Source organism: Onychomys torridus, chromosome 1 (genome assembly GCF_903995425.1).
Source record: "Onychomys torridus chromosome 1, mOncTor1.1, whole genome shotgun sequence".
Lineage (NCBI taxonomy): Eukaryota > Metazoa > Chordata > Mammalia > Rodentia > Cricetidae > Onychomys > Onychomys torridus.
In genome coordinates this window covers 175,873,866-175,894,677 of record NC_050443.1, presented here as the reverse complement: position 1 = coordinate 175,894,677, position 20,812 = coordinate 175,873,866, and the positions used below count along the sequence as shown (strand labels likewise).

Sequence of the window (20,812 nt, the reverse complement as noted above, 5' to 3'; positions counted from 1 at the left end):
AGAGAGATAAGACTGTAAAAGAAAAAAATAAAATATGTTAAGAGCTGAAAGCTGGAGGCTGTGATGCAGACCTTTAATCCCAGCTCTTGACAGACAGAAGCAGGAGGATCTCCATGAATTCAAAGCCAGCCTGGTCTACAGCGAGATCCAGGACAGCCAAGAGTACTCAAAGAAACCCTGTCTTGAAAAACAAAACAAAAACAAGAGTTGAAAATACCTACTTGAAACAAACAAACTGAATGAGCCCACTGGCAAACAGATGCAAAGGAAAGACCAGGAGAGTAGAGGAAGCTTAGGAAAGGATCCAGGAAAGATGGAATGAAGACCACGTCTTCAGGCAACTTGGGATTCGTTCAGAAAATCTAAGGAGTTTCAAGAATCCAAAGGGAAAAAGAGAAGAAACTGGACAAAACAAACATCTGAGTAATGTCTAATCTTCACCTCCAAGTAGAAGTATACAGAATTCAAGGTCAGCACACCACCTCAGACCCAATCAGAAGAAACCATGTCTAGGTAGATCAATGCTGAGAACCAGTGACCAAACACCCAAAAGACATCTTGTATCAGCTTTAAAAAACAGGGGGGCAGGGGGACAACGACAAGGACAGACTACACAGATGGGCGGGCGAGCAGGCGGATGACTGCCTGGGAACTGGACAGGGTGGGAGTGGGGAGGACAACATGGGGAGGACTTGATACTTTGGCTAAATTACTTACCCTTTATTGTTTTCTCATTTGTAAGACAAGAAAAATATCAGGAATGACTTCCTAGGTTAAGTGAATTAAGAGATAATCTGTGTAGGGAATTCAACACAGTACTCAGTATACAGTGAAACCTCACCTAATTTTAACCACTCTTTTTAAATTAAAAAGATTAACTTCTTTAAATTTCAAAAGAAATCAGCAAAACTTAACTGCAGAGAAAATCCATCATGCTGAGAAATGTAAGGATGTAACCTAATACACACACACCATCCATATACTCACAAGAACTGAGAAACATAAGGGATGTAACCTAGTACACACACACAATCCATATGCTCATAAGAACAAATGTGCATGCATTCATGGGGTCATCTAGTTACAGGAGAAGGTTGGACTATATCCTGTATATGAGCTCGGACAGCTTGGAGTTTAGATTTCACTTCTAGTATAATCCTGAATTTTTTGTTTTTGAATTCAATCATTTCTCCTTTTCCTTTCTTGTTTTTAGCGTTTCTGATGCAGGTTGGTTTCCATTCGTCTTGAATGCGGTTTGAGGGTATTACTCCAGGAGGCAGGCAGTACTACTGCTGCCAAGTGTGACCTGAGGATTCCCACACTCTCTCTTTACTGTCCTTTATCATGTTTGTGAACAAGGTTCCTAGCTTGAGAGCGCCCTCTTCTGACAGCTGTTATCTGTGCAGTTTCATTTATGGGCATCACTTGTGGAGGAGTTAGAGTTACTGTGTCTAATTCTCCTCTGTTTATACTGGGTCCTAAACTCTCCCTTTTGTGCCCTTCTTTCCTTTAGGGACCATCTGAGGGGATGGCACCCTGCATGGACGCTCATCCTAAAGCAACACTTCTCCAGGCTTTCCGCTCTCATCCTTCCTGAACACTAAGAGCTGTGAGAGACCAGAATATTCACATCTGTGTTAACTATTCCACACTTTGTATTGGGGTATTCTTACTAGAGACAGAGGGCTGTTCTGTTTGTATTGTCTGAGTCTTCAGAACTGTTCCACTTTCTTTTTTTAACTTTTTTATTTAAAACATTTTCATACAATATATTTCATTGTTTGTCCCTTTCCTCAACTCCCCGTTTCCCTACCCATCCAACGTCATGTTCTTTCTTTCTCAAAAAACAGACAAAAAAAAATCCCACCACAAAACAACCAACAAAATCAATATAAAACAAACAGAAAACCAATAAGGCAAAACAAGCAAACAAACAAAGCAAAAAGCCCACAAACCAACCAACCAACCAACCCACCCACCCACCCACAGTTTGTTTTGTGTTCAAGTACTTCTACTTTTTCTTCTGGTGCTTGTTAAGCCTCCTCCGTCCTGCCCTTAGCTTGCATCGGCAACACCTTGAATTAGAATTTAGTTTATTTCTTAATGCACAAGTGATGTGAAGGCCATGATATTCGCTGTCTAGTAGTGTTATGAAATGCAGGGTCAAATACAGCTGTATTTGCTCTCCTTGTTATTTTTATGTTGGGGGGCTAAAGTTGAAAGATTTAAAATTAGGTGTATTAGCCACCTTTCTCATTGCTTTAACAAAATACTCAACAAGAAGAAACTCGAAAGGAGGGTCTATTCTGATTCACAGTTTGAGGGCACAGTCTGTCACAGCAGCAAAGTCTGGTGCAGGAGTGTGAGGCAGCTACAGTCAAAAAGCAAAGAGCATTGAATACCAGCAGTACTCTGCAAGCTTTCTCCTTTTTATTCAGTTCAGGAACCCCACAACATGGAATGCTGCCCCTCAGAGTTGAGGTGGAGTTTCACACTTCCATCACCCTGATATGGACAACCCCTCAGGAAGGCCCAGAGACTTTTCTCCCAGATAATCCTACATCCTGTCAAGCTGACAATATTAACTTTCTGGAAATAACAGAGATACGTTTTGTTTAACATCATATTTATAATTCACACAAAGTAATTGATTAAATAAATATAATCTAGTCTCAAAATGAGTCTTTGAATGAAGAAATACAAGCATAAGGCACAAGGCAAAGATCCCTGCTAGCTCTACTGTACTTGACAAAGAGTTGAGGTACTGACAGGGAGATGCAAATGTAATTACACAAGAAAATCAAAGACACAAGAATTGGAAAACATTTGCATACACATGATATAATTAGTATACCAAAAAAATCCATGACAATTAAAAAGATTTAGCAATTTTGAACATAAAACTATTATGAAAAGAGCCTTTATACATCAAACAATAACCAGTTATCAACTTACAGAGAAAACGACATGTATGATAAAGTGCCACGTTACATATATGGGATGACGTTTGGACGGGTCAAAGTTAAAATGCTCTGCTGAAGCAGCAGGAGGAACAGCAAACACTCTCTCTTCGATAGCAGGAGGGCAAGTGAGCACCGCCCTAGGATGGGGATTTAGAGACATGCAACAAAATGACGACTTTCACAGTCGTCCCGTTTCTAGGAAATGACCCTTAAGATAGCCCATCACCACATGAAAACTTACCTCTCCAGAAAACTAGTCATTATAACTACTGTGTAACAACCCGAGAGCCAACACACAGGACAGACGACACAGTGAAATACTATGCACAAAATGTCTGAAGTGCAGCACTTCCTGTCCAAGAGGAAAGGTAACAAGAAATGAAACAAAGTACAAGGCAGAGGAAGGTGAAGAAACAGGGGCAAGAATGGCAAACCTTCTGTCCAGTTCTCACTGTGAAAAGCACGTTGTTACACACACACACACACACACACACACACACACACACACACACGGCAATGAGATGGCAAGGGGGCTAAAATGAAATATAAGGAGTAACAAATGAGTCCTCCTTCCTCCAAATGAACACTGTAACTCAGGGTGGAGGCAGCTGGAAAGACTAGCCTCAGTAATTGTTTACATCCTTAAAAAAAAAAAAAAAGATTTATTTATTTACTATGTATACAGAAGAGGGCACCAGATCTCATTACAGATGGCTGTGAGCCACCATGTGGGTGCTGGGAATTGAACTCAGGACCTCTGGAAGAGCAGCCAATGATCTTAACCTCTGAGCCACCTCTCCAGCGCAATTGTTTACATCTTTGAGAGGGGCTCAACTGAAAACAAAGACAGCTTAGGAGTCATTAACTCCTTGAAGACACGGTAGCTGAGATGGGTCACAAAAGTGCAGGAGGAGCTAGAAATACTCTGATGTGAAAAGGAAGTAATCCATCATGGCATCTTCCTCCCTACCCTCCCACTCTGTCCCTGCTCCAGGTGGACCATCCCATTTCCCCATGCTCTCATCCCCTACTCCTTGCCCTCCTCCACCCTCTCCCCCACCCAGTGTGCCCATGCAGATCCCATCCACCTCTCCTTTGCAGGGTCCTCCATGTATCATTCCCAGGGTCTTTCCCTGTTAGCTAGCCTCTCTGGAGTTATGGGTTGCAGTCTGGCCATCCCTCCCCTCCCATGTAGTATCCACTTATGAGTGAGTACATACTATGTTTGTCCTTCTGAGTCTGGGTTACCTTACTCAAGATGATATTTTCTAGTTCCATCCATTTGCCTGCAAATTTCATGATATCATTGTTTTTTACTGCTGAGTAGTACTCCATTGTGTATATGTGCCATATTTTCTTTATCCATTCTTCAGTAAGGACATCATGGGAATAGGAAGAGGCAGGGTGCTGGGAAGGCTCTCAGGAATACACAAGGTTGACCCCACCATGTTCTGCTGGCAGTGGTCCAGAGGGTGCCTGGACCAGTCTACTCTGGTGACCAGCCTAGCAAATAACCTAGCTGTCATCATAGAGCCTTTGCCCAGTGACTGATGGAGGCAGATGCAGAGATCCACAGCCAGGCACCAGGCTGAGCTCTGGGAATCCAACTGATGAGAGAGAGGAGAGATACTACTGTCGAGGTCATGATGGGAGGACGTGCAGAGATGACCGGCCACACTAGTGGAAGCCCATAAACTGTGGACTGGTGGCTGTGGAGCCCCCATGGGACTGGACTAGGCCCTCTGGATGTGGAAGATGGTTGTTTGGCTCGAACCCAGGCAGGGGGATCGGGATCTGCCCCTGGTCTATGAACAGGCTTCTGGAATCTGGTGTCTGTGGTGTGACACCTTGCACAGCCTAGGTGCAGTGGGAAGGGGCTTGGACCTGCCTAGGCTCAGTGTGCTGGGCTCTGCTGACTGCTCAAGGGAGACCTTGATTTGGGGGATGTGGGGATGCGGGGTGGCTTGGGAAAGAGGGCTGGGAGGTGGGGGGAGGGAGGTCTGTGGATGATGGTATGTGGAGTGAGTAGAAAATTTCTTAATAAAGAAAAATGAAATAAAAGAAGAAGAAAAGGAAGTAGTGCAAAAATGGCATGAGCACAGGAGGCTGCTTGTGGGGCAAGACAAACACTGAAATAAATAACAATAATGACTCCAAATTTACCAAAGTCAAATAAGAACCCACAAGTTAAGCCCATAGCTGCAATGATGTCAATCAAAGTACATCATGATATTTCCTACCTACTTTCCCACAATCAATATACTCTATTATTTTCCCAAAGAAGTGATGAATGGGGTGGCATCCCAATGACGAGAAGTTGAAATGAAGTAAAGAGAGTGATGAAGGAGATTCAGGGAGAGAAAGTAGCACATAAAAGAGGACAGAAGCTTGAGACCATAAGAACAAACATGAGGAAACACGTGAAAATCACAGTCAGCATTTAGACCTTTATCTAGTGCAATGGAAGTTCTATGGAAAAATGAATTCAAGTATCAAGGACACTTCCAACTAAACTCATGACCTTCCCTTCAAATCTGTACTTTAGTGTTTTCTGTTACAGAACTGCACAATCATACATGCAATTATATAAGCAAGAACTCAGTCTAGAATGTCTCTGTAAAAACCCATGAACTGTTGCCTTCATCGTCCATATATAATTCATGACCGTGCCCTATTGATGTAACCCCTACAACTGGTTTCGGCCCATTACCCCATCTCACAGAGCAGAACAGCCTTACCAGACCTTCTATACTGCCCATAGAGAGCACAAGGACCTTGTGCTCACAGATAAGCACTAGGGAAACCAGGAATGTTAGATGGGCAGGTTTGTCTCCTCAATAAAGGAGATGGAGTTAACAGCCTGGTGATCTGTGCTATATGTAGGGCCACATTTATCCCAGATTCTTCCTCCCTACACCTTTATATTGAACACTGTTTCTCAGTCAAAAGAATCCATCCTTATGGAAGATGCCACACGAGATCCTCCCCTAGGCCCTTAAGGTATAGATCCCATCTTTATGGAAGAAGTCACATGTACTTTGCAGAGTTTTGATGTAGTCATGCCTTAAACTTTATTGTGCACATGGGATTGAGTTAATTGTTACCAGGAAACTTCCCCCCAATATTGCACTATACTTAAATATGCCTAAAATAAACTGCCCAGTGTCAGACTCTGGAAGTCTGAACAAACACCAGCTAACAAAGTCATGTTGAACTGGATTTCCTTCTTGCTCATGCAGACCCAGGTGTTTGCAGAGACCCCCACACTTGTCTTATCCACAGTGAGTTATCTCCCTAGAAGTCAGACTCATCTCTTTAAAAAAAAAATACAAATATGACTGTGTCATCATCTTGCAGAAAATCCTTCTCTGTTCTTAGTGTGAAGCTCAAACATCATTTCAGAAACTTCTCTATATCTTCTGTTTCTTGTTTAAGCAACCTGACCTTCCTTCAGTTCCTCAGGAATATCACTACAGTATCCCTCCTTTCCCATCTTTCCATGGTTCTAGTTATCTAAAAATCAATCATAGTCTAAAATTACTGAGTAGGAAATCACAGAAGTCAATAATTCATGTTTGAGACTGCACATCCTCATGAGTGGTACAATGTAATCTCAGGCCCACTTTAATCTCACCTGGTGTCTATAATCCCTTTTTCAAGGTATCCATGTAGAACCCATGACCCACACCATTGCTGTATTAGTTCTATGTTTGAGTAAGCAATATTATACATAATTATGGCCTAAAGCTCAGGAACAGTAATAGCAATAATTCATGTTTATCAACGAAGAAGCCACACACTGTTCCAGTAAAAAGGAGAGAGAGTATGACTTAAGGAAATAAAATAAAACCTATGGTTAAGAATGCATATTTATTCATCATCCATGAAGACAGAAAAATAAACTTGTGCTAATCTTGCTATTATAGCTAAAACTTCAAACAGTCCTGAAGGCCAAAATCTGATAAGCGCTCAGTAATGACAAAAGGGGCCTCACAGGTATTATAGGTAGTGAGCAGCACCCATGGGGCCTTAGACATGTGCCTCACAGATCATGGGCATTAGTATATAAAAGGTAGAATGAAGATAACTATTATATATATATATATATGTATATATCACATAATCCAAATAGATGTCTACACTGATTCATATACAGACAACTCTCATGTACCTATTCTCATTTTTAGCATCAAAAATCTTAAAATATACAGATTTTTTTTGTTAAACTATTTTGCTTTTTCTATTACCTAGGTAATAAAAATTAGGATGAGAAGATTCTTCCCTCTATGACTCTTTCCAACATAAGGATCAAAAACGGAAACATGGAAGGAAAGAACAAGAGAAGAAAGCAAAGGGGAGAGAGAAGGCTGGGAGAGAGGTACAAAAAGAGAATGTTTTCCAATGTTTTGTATCAGCAACAAAATAACTTCTGCACAAATCATTTTTAAAAACATGAAAGGAAAGTGTGGTGGTCTGACTAAGAATGGCCCCAGACTCAAATATTTGCATGCCTAACACCAGGTAATGGAACTGTTTGGGAAACACGAGGAGGTGTGTCACACCAGGCCCAATGTGTCTGTCTGTCTGTCTCTCTCTGCTGGTTGCCTGCAGATCAGGATGTAAAGCTCTCAGCTACTGATCCTGTACTGTGCCTGTGGGCTTCCTGCCATGATGATCATGGACTAAGCCTCTAAAACTATAAGCAAGACCATTAAATGCTCCTTTTATGAGTTGCCTTGGGTATGGTGTCTCTTCATATCAATAGAACAGGGACTAAGGAAGAGACACAGAGATTCAATTGTATATACTGTAACAGAAAGTGTAGTTCAGCAGTAGTCTATAGAATAATCTAGTCAAATCCAAGGACTGAAACTATTTGAGGGCTTTTTGAAGACATTACAAAAAGTAAAACCTGCAGCCTAAATGGCAAGCATAACTTTACTACATAAAAAGGAGAGACTCATCCTAGGCACAGGACAATACAGGTAACAGTGTTAAAGAGCAGGAGGGCTGAGAAACAGCTCAGTTGGCAGAGTGCTGCTGTTCAGGTAGGAGATCTGACTTTGGGTCCCTAGCACCCTGTAGAGCACAGAGGTCCCATCATCACAGCACTGGAGAGGCTGGCAGACCCCAGGGACTTCTGGCCAGCCAGTCTAGCTTGAGCTCCAGCTTCACCAAGAGAACCTTGTCTCCAAAAATGAGAGAGGCTGAGGAAGATACTTAAGGTCAACCTCTGGCCTCTATTCACAAGCATATGGGCCACCCCCACCTGCCACACCAAAATATTACAGATGACCTGGGGCAAAGCTAGGGAGGCTGAAACAAAGGGAGGAGGGGCTCATGGGCAGAAGACACTGACAGTAGGTGTTTGTACTTAAAGCAGTGGAAATAAAGATTAAATTGAAGCAGAGATCAGAAGCAAACCACAAAGACAAAAAAAAAAAGTCACTAAGTTCTTGTGCTGTCTTTCTGGTTGCTTCCTTTTAGCCACGGTTGTCCTAATCAGTAACTTCAACTCCACTGCTACCAGCAGCAGCTCGGCTGCAAGGCCCCAGTGTGATGGTATTGTGTTCCCCCAAATATTGTGCACCTTAATAAACTTATCTGGAGTCAGAGAACAGAACAGCCACTAGATACAGAGGCTAGAAAATGGTGGCACTCATGCCTTTAATCCTAGCATTCCAGAGGCAGAGATCTGCCTGGATCTCTGTGAGTTCAAGGCCTCACTGGAAACAGCCAGACTTGGTGACTCACGCCTTTAATCCCAGGAAGTGATGGCAGGAGGCAGAAAAGTATCTAAGGCGTGAAAACCAGGAACTAGAACTGGTTAAGCTTTCAGGCTTTTGAGCAGCAGTTCAGCTGAGATCCATTTGGATGAGAACTCAAGAGGCTTACAGTCTGAGGAAACAGGATCAGCTGAGGAATTGGCGAGGTAAAGTTGGCTGTGGCTTGTTCTGCTTCTCTGATCATCCAGCATCCACCCCAGTAACTGGCCTCAGGTTTGATTTTATTAATAAGGCCATTTAAGATTCAAGCTACACCCCCGCCTGAGGGGATTCTGTTCCCTCAGGCACCGATTCTTTCAAAGCTACCAAGGGAATTTATCTAAATCTCTGTCCCTCTAGAGAACTCAAAATTCAAAGCTTGAGGTGGAATTTTGCTCCTCAGAGAGGCTTACCTCCTCTCCTTGATTGTGTGTCTCCCAAAAAGTCCTCCTCCTTCTCCTAGCCCCCACTTAAAAGCACTTCTCCCCCTGACTCCTCCCTACCACTTCCTGTCTGCTAATTGCTGACTCAGCCTCCTGACCACAGGTGAATTTTATTTAATCAAACAAATTTAACACATCTTTGCATCATTAAACAAACGTTCCAGCATAAACAAAAGTAACACTTCTTAAAACAATATTCTACAACACTTGGTTAGACTAAACCTCTGAAAACGTGCCATAAAATGACCAATATTTTCACAAGAGCTTAACTATTTAAGAACATACAATAATAAATAGATGGCTTGTGGGAGAAGAATATAAAATACACACAGATAAGAGTGACCACAGCAGACCCAATTTCCTGAAAGGCTCATCCATGTAGAAGAGTTCTTGCCTAGCATCTGGATTTGGGAGGGCTCTCACCCTTCCCAGCACAGGTAGAGTGGCTCACCATGTCTAAACTGTATAAACCACATGATTTACTCCAAGTAAACGTTTCTCTCTAGAGAGTCTGGCATTCTGGAATATGCCACAGAAAAGAAAGCTGCCCCAGCGAGCACCTCCAGTATAAACCGTGAGGTGAACCTAAGGATTGGAAATGTGCTCCCTGGTTGGCAGTGTGTCAAGTCCCCATCAGGAATGGCCAACACCTTGCACTGGTCTCCATGGCTGCCCCTTCTGAGCTCCTCTCCCTGACCTAGCTTGTGCTCTTCCACTGTAGTCACCTGGAGCTAGGCCTCTCCTTTACATGAATTACCATTGAGGATGGTCTGGAAACTGACTCACAATGAAATTAAACTTAATTTACTCCGAGGTTTAGTTTCATGTAAAGTTAGAGGTGCACTCCTGCAGATCTGTGTCAAGTGTACAACAGATAAGGCCTACATACTGCATGGCAGGTACTAGTGTTCACTAACAGGAACACAATCTTCAGGCTCCAAAACATCCAATTCAGTTACACATTAAATATACCTAGAAATCACATTAAAATATGCATAGCTTTTCTAAGAAAATGCTTTTGTATAAGTCAAGACTGCTTTTCCTGTTATAACAGCTATTGTCCTAAATGAGTAGGATAACAATATACTGAGGTACTAGCATAAAGAAGCTAAAATCTTAGAAACTCTCACCTAGCAAGCAGGAATCACTTGGGCACTTACCAATTTAACATAAACATATGTTGAATTACTATGAACTAATGACCTCAGGGGACAGTTACATCCTCTAAAATGCTTAAGCATTAGAGTGACTCACTACAATTAAGCATTATTTACTGTTTGTTTAAAGTAGTTTTTCATATGCTATTATAAAAATGATATTGGTCTCTACTGCAAACCTGAATTGAAAAGCTGTCATTTATTTATTTAGTCTGGTATTTTGAGACAGGGTCTCGCCATGGAGTCCAGGCTGACTTAGAATTTATAATCTTCTGGCCTCTGATAACTGAGTGATGGGACTATAGGTTGCACCACCATGCTGGGCAAGAGTGGGTCTGAAACAGAACAATTCTTCATTCTGCTTATGGCAGACCATCAGGACAGGAGCAGCATTGCTCCACTATGTGCAGAAAAATATCAGATAGTGGAACACATTTAGCTGCAAGAAAGCAAGTTTAATCTGGTGACAGCTTACTGAACTTCCATGTGATAATTTCTGGATATGTCTTTTTCAATATAAACTGAATTATCTTCTGACAATATACAAAAACTTGAGTTACCAGGATTTTCATACAGTAGCATATTATTGCAGCAATGTTTCTTTGAAATTAAAAGGCTGAGATCACTTACCAAAGTAGTTTCTAAACCTTAAAAATTTATTCCACAAACAATATTCAGAACAGCCAAATGCAGAAACACAAACTAATCTATAGCAGCAGTTCTCAACCTTACTGATGCTGCAACCCTTTAGTACAGTTCCTCATGTTGTGGTGACCCCCAACCATAAAATTATTTCATTGCTACTTCCTAACTGTAAATTTGCTGTTATGAATTGTAATATAGATATCCAATATGCAGGATATCTGATATGTGACCCCTAAAAGGGATGGCGACCCACAGGTTGAGAACTGCTGATCTACAGTCTATCAATAAGTCATTTGGGTATGCTAGGAAACTAGCTCTTTGATTTGATAGAATGATCAAAAAACAATTTATAAAATTCTCTGATTTATAGTGTTTGTTGACTTTCATGGTATAAATACTTCCCCTATGGCCAGTTTCAAGTTTATAGTTGCCTCATAAAACTGTCTCTCTCTATACATAGCAAATGGGTTTGTTTGGAAATGTCATTTCACTCTGTAATTCAGGCTGTCCTCAAACTGCTCACTTTCCTCCCTCAGTGTGGTGGTTTGAATAGGTATGGCCTCCATAGACTCTTGTGTTTGAATGAATGCTTGGCCCACAGGGAGTGGCACTATTAGGTGTGGCCTTAGAGGAAGTTTGTCACTGTTGAGGCAGGCTTTAAGGTCTCACATGTTCAAGCTATGCCCAATGTGGAACATAGTCTCTTTCTGCGCCTGTGGATCAAGATGTAGAACTCTCAGCTTTTTCTCCAGCACCATGTCTGCCTACATGCCACCATGTCCCACCATGATAATGGACTAAACTTCTAAAACTAAGCCACCCCAATTAAATGTTTTCCTTTATGAAAGTTACCATGGTCATGGCATCTCTTCACAGCAATCAATAGAAACCTTAAGACACAGCTTCCCAAGTGCTGGCATTATAGGCATGCACCACCACATGTAGCCATTTTTGTGTTCTTATAGTTTATTTACCTTAACCATTTTTAAGTGTAGTATTAAGTACATTCATATTGTTGTACAACCACCCCCAACCACCATCCACTCTTCATCTTGCAAAACTGAAAATGTCAGGCACATATTGAAGGCCAGCCTGGACTAAGAATGAGATCCTGTCTCAAATGAAACACTGAAATTTACTCGCTGCACAGAAAGTCCTTACTACTCTCTCCACACCATTTTACTTCCCCTTTCTCTCTCCTCTCTCTCTGTCTCTCTCTCTCACTTGCTCGCTCACTCTTGTTCTCTGAGAGAAAGGGGGGGTGAGGGAAAGAGAAAGACACAGAGACAGAGAAATTGGTTTCTTTTACTTAGCACAATGTCATGTACCCAAGGATCTTCCAAGTTGTCAAAATTTTCTTCTTGCTTGAGGTTGACCAGTAGCCCCTGAGTGCATGTTCTTTTCACCTTCCCATTCATCCTGCAGTAAACACTCTGGCTGTTACTGTGTCTTGGCTACAGTGACTAAAGCCAGTAGACACAGGCCTATTGGGGTTTCTATTTCTTCACGGCTTATACTTGGTAGGCTCTGTGTTTTCAGACAGTTCTCTTTCATCACTGGCATACAATTACATATGACCTTATAATCCTTATCTCAATGGAATGATCAGTAATAGCTTCATCTGGATTTCTAGTTTTAATTTAGACTGTCGATTATATTGTCAAGAAACCAATTTTTCATTTCTATTATTTTCCTATTATCTTTTGTTTCTCTCTGCTCAAACCTTCACTGTTTTGTTCCTTTTGCAAATTTGATAGAAGTTACATTCTTTTTCTAGTTCTTTATGCTGTGTTTGGTTGGTGTGTTTTTTTTAATGTGTTTATAAGTTTAATATGCTTACATTTTTGTTTGTTTCTAATTTTTCTAATTTCTATGTGACCTCCTTTTGGTCTGCTGGGTGTTTAAAGATATGTTTAATTTTCACAAACCATTCATCATTCGAGCTTTCCTTCTATTGATTTCTAACTTTAGTTGATAACAGAGATGATACTTTATATTATCTTTTACAACCTATTGAAAAAACTGTGACCTAATAATTAATGATCTTTTCTAGAAAATGGTCCATGTGCACTTGAAAACACTGTATCTATCCTGATGGTGTTAGGGTGTTCGGTATAGGTTGCAGATCTTTCAAATCCTTCATTTCCTTACTTCTGTCTGGATATTGTATTCATTATTGAGAATGGGTACTGAATTCTTCAACTACTATCACAGACTTGTCTATTTCTCTCCTCAAACCTGTCAATAGCTTTCAGATGAATTTTTATTATATTTGTGTACTAAGTCTTGCAGATATTGAGCTACAACATCACTGTCACAATAATGTAGTTTTTATAATTACCATGTATTTACTTATTGCATCTGTTTCTTCTCAGGCTTCAAAATAGTATGTGGCTTCTCTTCTTTTTTTTTTTTTTTTTTTTTTTTTTGGTTTTTTGAGACAGGGTTTCTCTGAAGCTTTGGAGGCCATCTGAGAACTCGCTTTGTAGACCAGGCTGGCCTCGAACTCACAGAGATCCACCTGCCTCTGCTTCCCGAGTGCTGGGATTACAGGCGTGCGCCACTACCACCCGGCCCTCTTCTTGTTCACCTGCAAGACTCTCATGAAGGCCTCAACTTCTGCCTGTGGGGTTAGACGTCTTCCGTCCTCTCCCCCTGAGAAGCACAACTTACAACTGCACCATGCCGCCCAACAGTCTTTCTCTGTGGGATCTGAAAACACTGGCCACCGCCTGCAGCCTCCAGTCTCGTCAAATACCAACCACCTGAGGAGACTGCCGACTCTCCAAGGTCTCTGAACACAATGAGCTGCTTCTCTCTGCTGCTGACTTCTCTGTCCTTGCCTCTCAGCACTGGCTCTAATCTCGGTGTGGTTTTCTATGAGTCCATTCTACTTAAGAGTTCAGTAAACTTCTTGGCTATTTCTATTCCTGTCTTTCATTAAATTAGGGCAGGTTTAGGCCATTACTTCTTTAAAAGTCCCCACAAAGCCTATGACCTACTTGATGGTACCCCAGGTGTCCCCTAGGCTCTAATTCTTTCAAAGGTTTTATAAAATAGTCATAGTCAACAAGATCTGCAGCCTTAGCTTTAAGCTCTGCTTCCAAATGCTCACTTGAGCTGATGTGGTTTTCAGTTCCAGAGTTTTCTTTGTGCTTTTTTAATGGTTCTCCAATCTTTTTACTGTTATTTCCTTTTCCTCATATACGGTTTTATCTTTTCTACATTTTCTGCTGTTCTCTGAGCATCTTTAACATTTGTATTAGAGTCTCATAGACCTGCCATTTGGTCTTTTAAAGGGACAGTCTCTGTGGTTTAAATAGGCCACTCTTGTTTGTCTTTTCTGATTAGTTTTTAATTGTCTTGTGACACTTGCTGAAAACAGCAGCTCTGCCTTCAATAGAGGTCCACCCTAGACAGATTCTGTCTGTACAATCTTCTACAAAAGAACGTTTCTGTTGCTTCTTACTCCTCCAGATTCCTAGAACTCTTTCTACTTACAAAGTATTTTACTTTTCAGAGGTATATATATAAAAAAAATTCCACATCAACTGGCAAAGGACACAGACCCTTGAGAGGAGGTCACTGAATCTGCTCTGGGTATGGTGTCAACCAATTAAGCTAACTACATATCGTTAAGGAGTGATGTTAGATAGGGAAATTATCAACATTCAGATTCTTAACATGTAGTGCTGTTCTAAAATCCAATCTTACTATGTTTCCTTCTATTGAAACAAACTAACAAACAAATAAAAAACAACTTTCAACACTGCCACATCCTCACCAGAAGAAGACAGCTGAATTAGTAGGAATGCCCAAAAGAGCACTCTACAACACGGCCTTAACTTATCAGTCTTTGTCTCATTTTATTTATTTATATTTTTTTCAATATTTAATGTCTGAGTCCTCTGTCTGCATGTACACCTGCATGTCAGAAGAGGACATCAGAATCTATTGAGATGGTTGTGAGCCACCATGTGGTTGCTGGGAATTGAACTCAAGATCTCTGAAAGAGTACCCAGTGCTTTTAACCACTGAGCCATCTCTCCAGCCTTTTGTCTCTTTCTATTTTTACCACAAGCCCTGCCACCTGTTCTTGTTCTCAGACCAAGAATCCTACCTTCTCTGGAATCTATGCTTGCTTACCTGATACTTTCTCAGTCAGGTAAATCCTACTGCCCATTTTCCATTTCACATGCACTATTGCTTAAAGTTTTAGGTCAGTTCTGTTCCACTAGGAACTCTTTTCAAAGAGTCACAGGCAAAGTGAGTTACTATTCTCTGGTGAGAGAGGTCCATAAGACTTAAAAAATTTACATATATTAATTTTATAAAATAATGGATTTTGCCACCTTAATGCTTCTTATTCAGATTTGTTACACATCCCTAAAAATATTCATAGCATGCTCAATAAATGTGCTGCTTGAATAAGAACACAGGTACATACCATCTAGACATAATAACACAGTTCTTCATCAATCTATACACACTTTTGATGAGTTAGTCATTTGCACATCTTTGTTAGTATTTTAAAAGTAGAGTATATTATAGTTAAAGCATCTAGCTCTTATTTGTAGTTTAGATTTTATCAGCAGTCCTGTTCAACCACTATCTGGCATCTGTGCATATATATGGTCTACCCCACACCTAGGCAGAAGATCAGCGACCCTCTCTCTTTCATGTAGATGCCAAGCATATGTGTTTAAACTTAACTCAATGAAACCATTTTATTAATTTTACTCTCATGTTGTTTTGAAAAGAAGTCAACAAAAAAGCCTGATTATTTCCCAACTTGGACAGCAAACTCCAAGTATAATCTTTCCTACCTCCCAAAGCTTTAATGCTGTAAGAGGATTTCCTAGTATGCTTTGGAAACATTAACTGTAACAAATCATTTTTAATGACACAAGGTCAAAGAAAAAGTATTTTGCATTCTACTGTGATTCACATCAGAAGCCTAATGACATTTCCTGCTAAGTAATTTAAACCTTTGTATCATCACACTGAGAAGAGTTTAAGATTGGGCCAGATGTTTCACTTTTTTCATAGAACAAATTTAGTTAAGCCTGGGATAGAAAAAGACTTTTCTAAATATCTCATCATGAAGAAAGTAAATTAGGCTCAAACATTCAGACAAAACCTGAATTCTAAATTCTAGCACTCAAATAAGCAAACCATTATCACTAAGTTTACTCCTCATGGAAAAACACATGGAGGCAAACCAGGGGTTCCAGAGATGGAGGGCCAACCCGACGATGCCTGGGTTACACAGCGAGACCTTATCTCAACATTGAAAACTACAGGGAAACAGGGCGTCAGTCTTGCTCACAGATTAGGATCACACCTAGAAGCATTAGTCTTGCCAAACGGTCATCCCCATCCCCATCAGAGCAAAGGAGCCACCACTCCAGTGTTTAAGTACAAGTCTGTGAGAAACCAATCAAAAGCAGCTACCTTGATCGGAGAATCTGCGCTCTAGGGCATGGAGATCAGGCAACAGGTGAATACAGTTAATGCAGCAGTATGTGAAGAAATCAAGGACAACCACTTTTCCACACAGATCCTTGTAAATAGAAAGAGGCTCTTCTGTGTTCAGCCATTCTAATCCTGGAATTCACAAAACACAAATTACAATGATTAAAGAAAACAAGAAAGAAAAAGGAGTAATTTGCCTAAACTGCCCATTAAAATGTGAATCGTTTTTTTCCCCCTAAGATGAGTATAAACAGCCAAACACTTTTATTTTATTGTTTTGGTTTTTTTGAGACAGGGTTTCTCTGTGTAGTTTTGGTGCCTGCCCTGCATCTCGCTCTGTAGACCAGGCTGGTCTCGAACTCACAGAGATCCACCTGGCTCTGCCTCCCAAGTGCTGGGATTAAAGGTGTGCACCACCACTGCCAGTCAAACACTTTAAGAGATGATAGCAGCAGTTAAAGTCTGTGGCATTTGAATTTATTATTCTGTTTCTACCTGGGTCTCTTTTCTATTAATAAGTAAGAGAACATCTTCATGATTGTAACAACGTAGGTATGTATGACTTAATGAAAAAGGTCAACTAGGCAACTACGTGGAGATTAAAAGCTCAGAGATGGACAGACAAGAGGGCTGGTAGCAGGTTGAGAATGGAAAATCTGCTATTATGAGACAATCTGCAAATGTAGTAAAATCAAACAAACAAAAAGCACTAAATTCTTTCAGAAATAGTGTTAGTAGTCTGGGGGAAAGGGAATAAAATCAACAGACTCAAGTAAAAACAAGAGGAAATAAGAATTATTTTAAAAATCTAGTTGAATGCATAATTAAGTATAAAAGGGATACTAAAAACCGAGGTTAAGTTTAAAAAGCAAATTTCAAAAAGATTATGACATATGTAAGAGTAAAAAAAAAAATACTTAAAATAATCTTACGAAAGAGAAGTTACCATGTTCTGAGTTGGATGAAACCACAAATATCAAACAAAATATTTTAAATGCAAAGTCAGAAGAGACATTAACATTGATGAAGATCCTGTTCCCTTCACAGAAACCTAGGTGCTTAAAATTTGTAGTTTTTAAACACAGAATTTATAATTAGTTGACACTGACTCAAAATTTTAACTCTATACTATGAAGATTTTGTTAAATTAAAAAGTATAGCACCCCCATTTAACTCATTTAAGAAAAAAGGACATTTATTGCATAAAAGTAAACAAATACAGCTACTAAAGTATTAATTATACCTCAAAGTAGACAGAAATAGTTTAAAGGAACTAAAAGCTATAGCTGGATAGGAAACAGACACAGCAGTCCCACCTGTCGACAGTAGATTCACCTCAGATCCTTTCAATGGGTACCTGACCCTGCTCAGTAGACCTAAGAACTTTTCAATGGGTACCTGACCCTGCTCAGTAGACCTCAGATCCTTTCAATGGGTACCTGACCCTGCTCAGTAGACCTCAGATCCTTTCAATGGGTACCTGACCCTGCTCAGTAGACCTCAGATCCTTTCAATGGGTACCTGACCCTGTTCAGTAGACCTCTGCATCTTCACATACTGCATTCCTTAAGCTACTCTCACAGCTCAAGAAGCCAAAGCAAAACTGTGCAGTTCCCTTCCTTGTTCACAATGTGATGAGTAAAATTCTTTCTTACTATAGAGCTCAGAACCATGGCAAGTGGTTGTTCTTTATAGAGTCAAGAAATTCCCCTTTACACTTAAAGGAGGAACTTTATGGATTCTTTGTGGCATAGCCCAGAAACAACATCATTACTCCCAAATTTTGGAGCCATTATTAAGTGAAATAAAGGTTACTTGAGCACAAGCATTGCGGTTCTACTACATTCATCTGAAAACCAAGACAACTACTAAAGACAAATGGTAAGTAGCACATACAAGGTGGAGATGTAAACAGGATTGGCTAGTGTCATGAACAGAAGGATGACTTACACCCCGAAGACATAGGAAAGAGGCACACAGTTTCATCATGCTACTCAGAACAACGTACACTTTAAAACTTAGGATGAGTTTACTTCTGGAATTTTCCATTTAATGTTTTGAGGTGATTAACTGCTGTGGATATCGCTCTGTATAAATAAAATGCTGTTTGGCCAGTAGCCAGGCAGGAAGTATAGGCGGGACAAGAGAGAAGAGAATTCTGGGAGGTGGAAGGCTGGGGCAGAGAGACACTGCCAGCTGCCGCCATGACAAGAAAGATGTAAGGTACTGGTAAGCCATGAGCCACATGGCAAAGTATAGATTAATAGAAATGGGCTAAATATAAGAGTAAGAGCTAGACAATGGTAGGCATGAGCTAATGGCCAAGCAGTTTAAGTAATATAAGTGTCTGAATGATTATTTTATACATGGGTTGTGGGACCGTGGGGGGTGGGGGGCTTGGTGGCACCTGGAGAGAAGATCTCCAACTACAATTAACTATGTCCCTGAAGCCAGACGTACCATGGAGCCTAACATAGCAGGGAGGCCTGCCAATATCGAAAACTACAGTTACCCCATCATAACGAAATTCTAGGAAAGATTATCTCAAATCAACTTAGTATTTCCACCTAATACTCTAAAGGTTTCAGGGCTCAGTGAACACTTAATTATTCCTTTTGTTAAGTATTAGATATATAACTAATTGATGACACAAAACTATTAGTTACATTTACTAATTAATGCGTATTTCACATCCCACTAGCAAGAAATTTAAGAATCTGTCTCTAGAAATCTTTAAGAGTGAGCCAGGTGGTCGTGGCATACGCCTTTAATCTCAGCACTAGGGAGGTAGAGCCAGGCAGATCTCTGTGAGTTCAAGGCCAGCCTGGTCTACAGAGCAAGATCCAGGGCAGGCACCAAAGCTACACAGAGAAACCCTGTCTCGAAAAACCAAAAAATAAATAAATAAATAAAAACTGCTAAGGGTGATTTGTTGAGGACACAGAGACAGTTATCATATTAAAGTTACTGTACTAGGTGTTCAGATTTAAATGATAATAATGCATTTTAAGCAGCAATGATTACAGTGAATACAATAAGTGGCCAACTTAGTCTCCTTGTTTCCTAAGAATTTGCCTGAGTTACCTCCACATAATAACCCTGAAAAGTAAGTATTAGTTTCACTTTACAAGGGAAAAAAAAATCAAGACCTGGAGAAATCAAGTAATGTGTTCAAAAGCAAAAGGCTAACAGAGAAGGAACAAGGACTTAGTTCAGGTCGGCCTCGATCCACTCATTATACTGCAGATGGCAACTTCCGAAGAAGGTATTTTCTCGGTGGATGGGTCAGCTGCAGCCGCTGTGTTCATTTTCAGCATACTGTCCTTAGTAATCAGGTCCATAGAGTATCAGACCATATAAAAAACGGAGCCTGATTACTTTCTTATGAGTATGACTTGAGTCACAGTGGTCAAATATCACAGTAATAAAGTAAATTACTATAAATACAAACAAAAGTAGAAAAATGAAACATTCTTCCAAAATCTAGCTGAGGTCCTCGTTTATAATAGTGTATTTACTACATGCTTTATTACAAAGTTTTCTGGAGCCATGTATACATCTGTATATATGTATTTGTTATTTTGAAGTCTCTCTAATGGGATAAACCTCCATGGAGCCATTTTTTGTTGTTGTTGTTGTTGTTGTTGCTGCAATTCTACAGTATTTTAAATCCATTATAATAATAAAGGGGGAGGGAGGAAGCCCCTCCCTCTCAAGTCAAAAGGGTAAGAAAGACATTCAAGACTGTTGTGGGCCTGATGAGGTACTGACTGATACATCCTTAGGGAGAAACGTGAACCCTGCCACAGGAGCCAATTAACTATGCATGTGGTTTCAGTGTCAGGCCAGGATACAAGCCAACACCAGCAAGCTAAACAATGACACCCCAACCAAAGGTAAGGCAGCATTTTGTTTAAACTACACTGTTGGGAGTATCTATTTCCGTGTATCCCATCAGTTCCCACAGCTAGGATTCAACCCTGACTACGAAACTAAAATTGATTCCAATTTCTAAAACTCAGTACGTCCGCCACTTTGAACGTGGGAACGAGCGGCAGGGCTAGAGAAGCATCCAATCTGTGGAATGTGGCTCAACTCTAGATGAACAAGTTCCTAGAAGGGCAGCACGTTCCCTAGCCTTCCTGTGCCTCGGTTTCCTTCACTGTGAAACAAGACAATAAGAGCGCCCTGTAGGTTGTACCAACATTAAGGTCTCTCCCAAAGGGCTTAGAACCGTCTATGCAGCACGGAGAGAGCGATCGATGAACATCGACAGGGTCGAGCGACGGTGAAGCTGGAGAAACCAGATAGAAGGGTGGTCTGGGCACTCCAGTCACTGGACCCGAGGCCAGGCAGGACTCAAA

At 40.6% G+C, this 20,812-nt stretch overlaps 1 protein-coding gene across 2 annotated transcripts in view; it reads right to left on the bottom strand.

The window, feature by feature from the left end:
- Positions 1 to 20,812, bottom strand: part of Nhlrc2 (NHL repeat containing 2) — a 56,845-nt gene that overhangs the window by 35,356 nt on the left and 677 nt on the right. For both annotated transcript variants that reach the window (XM_036173355.1, XM_036173363.1), the window contains one exon: positions 16,428 to 16,580. In XM_036173355.1, the coding sequence (XP_036029248.1) occupies positions 16,428 to 16,580 (153 nt within the window). The remainder of the gene's footprint in view (positions 1 to 16,427; positions 16,581 to 20,812) is intronic.